At 46.5% G+C, this 4,696-nt stretch overlaps 1 protein-coding gene across 1 annotated transcript; it reads right to left on the bottom strand.

Annotated features, from left to right (window-relative positions):
* Positions 1-1,389: 1,389 nt before the first annotated feature.
* CUNH6orf141 (chromosome unknown C6orf141 homolog) lies at positions 1,390-4,084 on the bottom strand. Its single transcript, XM_040473735.1, has one exon. The coding sequence runs from the start codon at positions 4,034-4,036 to the stop codon at positions 3,437-3,439; it is 600 nt and encodes a 199-aa protein (XP_040329669.1). The 5' UTR covers positions 4,037-4,084; the 3' UTR covers positions 1,390-3,436.
* Between the last annotated feature and the right edge of the window lie 612 nt (positions 4,085-4,696).

Below are 4,696 nucleotides of genomic sequence, written 5' to 3'. Positions count from 1 at the left end.
ATATAACTTCTTTTAACAGGAAGATTTGTCTTTCTTTCTCCTTTTTATAAGCAAAAAGGCACATAAAGTATTGGTGATAAGCAACAAGAATAAGAACAGCAAGTCAAATGTAATGCATCTCAAAGTTGGTGAAGGATGTAGACAAAGGTTTTAAGAGAGGACAACACTTGCCTAATGGGGACAAAGGTTTTAAGACAGGCCAACACTTGCCTGATGGAACTTATGTGATATTTGCCTATGGTCACTTGAGTGGCCACGGGGCTTCTGGAAGTCCTTGCTATGATTCATCCACCTGAGACAATTATAGATGATCATATTTTCCAGCAAGGTGGTGGTAAGACCAAACAGCCAACACCCAGCCATTCGCAGAGATTTCTTAGTATTGAGAATGCTCAAATTTCACTTTGGATTCACTCCCAGGACACTGTGAATGGGAAAAGACTCCTCAGGCTCCTCACTCAAAAGGGTTCTGTTTGGATATTGAAAACCTGCGCAGCTAATTCAACAGTGCTTCAACTTACTACTTCGTATCAGGGAGACCTCGGTTTAATTAGGAAATCTGTAAGCGCATTGTAGGCAGTCAACAAGAAGGCTGGCAAGTGCTTTAAAAATAACCTTTATTTTAGGGGCAGCTGGGTGGCTCAGTTGGTTAAGCGGCTGACTTCGGCTCAGGTCATGATCTCACAGTTCTTAAGTTCAAGTTCCGCATTGGGATCTGTGATGACAGCTCAGAGCCTGAGCCTGCTTCCGGTCTGTCTCCCTCACTCGCTGCCCCTATCCTGCTCACACTCTGCCTCTGTTTCTCAAAAAAATAAAAATAATTTTTACTTGAGATAAATTAACCTAAGCATACTTGGACTAAAAGAGTTAAGCTGACTTGAATAAATACATTTGTGTCAGAAAGGAGGTAAGATGAAAATGGGTATCTATTCTGCTTCTCTGGGACAATAGGGCATCAGATTTAAAACTCTAAGGGGAAACTAACCTGACACCTAAAGAAAGCATTCAAAACTCCTACCAAGGGGAACTAAGCAGACTTGAAACCTCTTCAAAGACTCTGTCAAGCATGATGCACCTTAGGCCTTTGAATCAAGATGTGGAGGTCATTTCTAAGAAATTTAAGGTTGTACCTGAGATAAGTTTAAGCAAAAACCAGAGATAAGTTTCTTCTTTCAGGAATGCCTGAGTCAATAAAAATCACTGGTTTGGATCACAGGATTCCTGGTGTTGTATGCTTTCAGCTGTTTTTCTTATTAAAGAATGCTTGGGATGAAAGTGAACTAAACAATCACAACACTAATAATAACAGCTAACTCAGCATTTTACTGTACCAAGCATTATTCTAAGGTTTCTTCATTTAACTTAATCCCAGGAAAAAACACTTTAGGATGAGGTTGATGGTATTTATTATTCCTACTTAATAAATAAGGACACAGAGGCACATAGAGATTAAGCACTTGTCCAAAGTCACAGTAAGAAATGGGACAGTTTTGAACCCAAAAACTGAACTTCAGAGTTTGCCTCCATACAGAAGGCAACAAAATGACATTTTGGTCAATGCTGAGGAGGCTTTCCTTGCTGACTATAAATTCAATGTTCAGTCATCTGGGGCATATAATGACTCACAACCAAATTCATTAAATTAATTTTCAGTCCTGAAAACTGTCTACCAAAGAAATTTAACTTCACATAGGGGCCAGACAAGTTTGTTGGAGTAAAGGATAATTCACTTTACAGGGCTTATATTACCCTTTCTATCTACCAAGCAGCTTTGAACCGAGATGAGGTCAGGTGCTGAATTCTTTTCTCCAGTGTGGGTCTCATGGTCCTAAGAACTGCCAGTGGTGATCCTCCAGCCAAAAGACCTTGTAGGACTCTGGGGCATCAAGGTGATTCTAGCACCTTCCATAAACATGAGTCAGAAAACTCAGGATGCTCTGTCATGTTTTGACTCCCTACAAGTAAGTCCCTCTGAAGGCCATTCTCAAACCTTTAGAAGGGAGATTGTATTCTTACCTACTTAGTAAGTGTACACAATTACTAGTTGTGTGACCTACCCAAGCCATGTGGTCTCTATACCTAGGTTAGGTCATCTGTAAAACAGGGATGTATCTTACCTATCTTCTCTGCCAGGAGGCAAGAGGATCAGATGATATCTGAGGACATTTCAAGCTCTAAATTGAAAATAAAGGGCAAAGAGGGAGGAATGAGGTAGGGGGCACTGTTCAACAGTTTACTCCTCAAAAGCCAGGAGTCCCATTTTGTTTTGTTCATTCTTGAAGTAACCAAAGACTCCTTCAGCACAGCTGAAGTCCAGTAGTACATCTTTGCTTCTCACCGATCTCCAAACCAGGCCACACTACTAAGGAGTTCATGACAACAGTATTTAATAAAAAAAAAAAAAAAGGAACAAATAAAATGAGTTATTTCAATAGCACCAGAAAAAATTTTTCTTTTCCAACACATCAAGAGAGACGCATTTGCAATCCAGTCTTGCATACAAATGTTATTAATAAGGAGCTAAGGACATGAGTAAGATACACAAATCATGTAAACCAAACTATACATTATCTACCTTGAGATCCGATTTACCTACCGTATTTAAAACTTTAAAATAAATAACAACCAGATAAAAAGTATTTTTACTAGACTAAATACTTTGGAGTATAAAGCCCATTTAAATGGCATCTCACCTTCAAAGCTGGGTCTTATGTTCTCCCTCTTCTTTTCCTAGTTTTGTTTTTTTTTCCCTAACACTTGATGAAATAAAAAAGAAAAATGTGCACATCAGAAGAAAGTAAAAAGAAAATATTTTGTTTACTTGCTACTTTAATTTTCCCATTTCTTTTTACTTTCTTTTTCAGCTTTAAAAGAAGCCGCTCTCCTCATCTACTCCCATCCCCTTTAGAGAGCAGACCTCAAACTGCACTTCTGATTTTAGTTCTTAGATTACGGAAGCAGCAAAGAGATCAATTGAGATGTATTGCAAAATGAGACTTAACAAAACCATTTTCTTATTTCAAAAGGCTCACATTTTACCAATCTGAAAATACCTTTCCTGCCCCTCTTCTCAATGACTTAGGTCCCCAGGCCGTCACAGTACTTAAGACACAAAGGAGGTATTGTGTTGCTCACTGTTCTTCATTCTGTATGGAGTGACATCCGCCTCCCAGAAGCGCTGCCCCAGTCTTTTAAAAAGTCCTCCCGTTGGATAACTACAGGCTGGCGTTCCCAGGAGAGAATTTTTCTTTTAAGGATTATTGCTCAACCACCTGCTCGCAACATTCCTCAGGCTCTCCTTTCCTGTTTCACATCCTCCGGCAATCAAGTCCTCGGGGACCGCGAGGTGACCTCTCCGCAGAGTGGACGCGGGGTGCCTCTCCCCACGGGGAGAGAGCCCGGGGTCCTCGGGGGGCCTGGCGCCCCACAGCCGGCTTCATTCCCTGTTGGTGCGAAACGTGATCGCGGTCATGGAGTGCTCCTCCGTGCGCCTGGTCATGCGGCCCTGCGTCCAGGCGGTCCACAGGACTTCCTCTGTTACCTGATAGTCCACGATCCGCACGAGCACGGACTTGGGCGGGGCTGCGGGGTCCTGCGGCGGGGCTCCGAACGGAGCGTCTACACGGCTGCCAGAAATTCCCTTTTTTCCCGGAAAGAGGGAAGGGCAGTTGGGTTCCCGGTCGTCTCCGGCCGCCTGGAAGAAGTCCTCCTCACCGGCCGCTTCTTCCCGCGCAGGGTCCCCTGGAGTCCCCAACCATCTCTCTGGGTGCAGAAGAAAGAGCACTTTCTCTCTGACCCAGGGCTCACAGTCCAGGTTCTCCGCCACCGGGCGGTTCTCGGGAGCGCCGCCCCGGCTTCCGCTCGCCCCCGCAGTCGCCGCGGGATTCCGGGAGCCAGGAGCCAGGGGAGCCCCGCGCCCCACGTCTCGCGGAAAGGACCCGGCGCGCCCCAGGCTGCGGGGAGCGTCCGCGAGATTCTCAGGCCCGCGGGGCCCCGGAGCCCCGGGGCCCCCCAGCCCGGTGGGAGGCTCATTCATCCGTCGGCGCTTTCAGCGGTTCACGCGGCAAACTCCCGCTGAGCTGGGGAAAGCGCGGGCCGCGCGGGCGCTGGGTGTGGTCCCGGGGCCGCTCTCCCCGCCCCGCCCACGGCCAGCTGGGTGCAGACCCCGCCTCCTGCCGCTCGGCGACTCCCGGCGCGTCCACCTGGGGCCGCCTAGTTTGACGTCCCCGCAGGCGCTTCTCTTTCTTCTTCTTACCCTCGGCCCTAGCCCTGCTGCTTTTTTCGTACTTCTCTACCCCTTCTTACATCCCAGTTGTATTCTGGTTCCCACCTTCTGCTTTTCTACAGGGCAGAGGCGCAAAAGACACCCTCGCACAGCGCCCCCCTGAAGTGCCCGCGACGAGGTGCCCTCTTCTTTCCAACGACACGCCTCCAGGTGAAGGAATAGGGAAGGTTGTTTTGGTTTTGCTTTAGTTATCTGAGTTAATCAAATGCTGTGAAAACGGTTTCGTGTCCACTCCAAATCCATCCCCATCATGCTGCCAACATTATGAATGTGGATCTAGGGATCCGGCTAGAAAAGTTGAAGCCTTTGAGAACGCGGCTTCTGGTGGGGTTGTTCTTCTTTTGGGATGCCAGGATCTGCAGGACAATGGTCGCTTCTATCTTCATTTTGGCTATAATCGATGCTTATCCT

This window comes from Herpailurus yagouaroundi, unplaced genomic scaffold (assembly GCF_014898765.1).
Source record: "Herpailurus yagouaroundi ecotype Mexico unplaced genomic scaffold, PumYag 139, whole genome shotgun sequence".
Taxonomy (NCBI): Eukaryota; Metazoa; Chordata; class Mammalia; order Carnivora; family Felidae; genus Herpailurus; species Herpailurus yagouaroundi.
Note: the sequence above shows the minus strand (reverse complement) of the source record. Positions and strands in the feature narration are given on the sequence as shown.

Bases quoted from the DNA above. Each gene is read 5' to 3' on its own strand.
- CUNH6orf141 (XM_040473735.1), bottom strand. From the start codon at position 4,036: ATGAATGAGCCTCCCACCGGGCTGGGGGGCCCCGGGGCTCCGGGGCCC.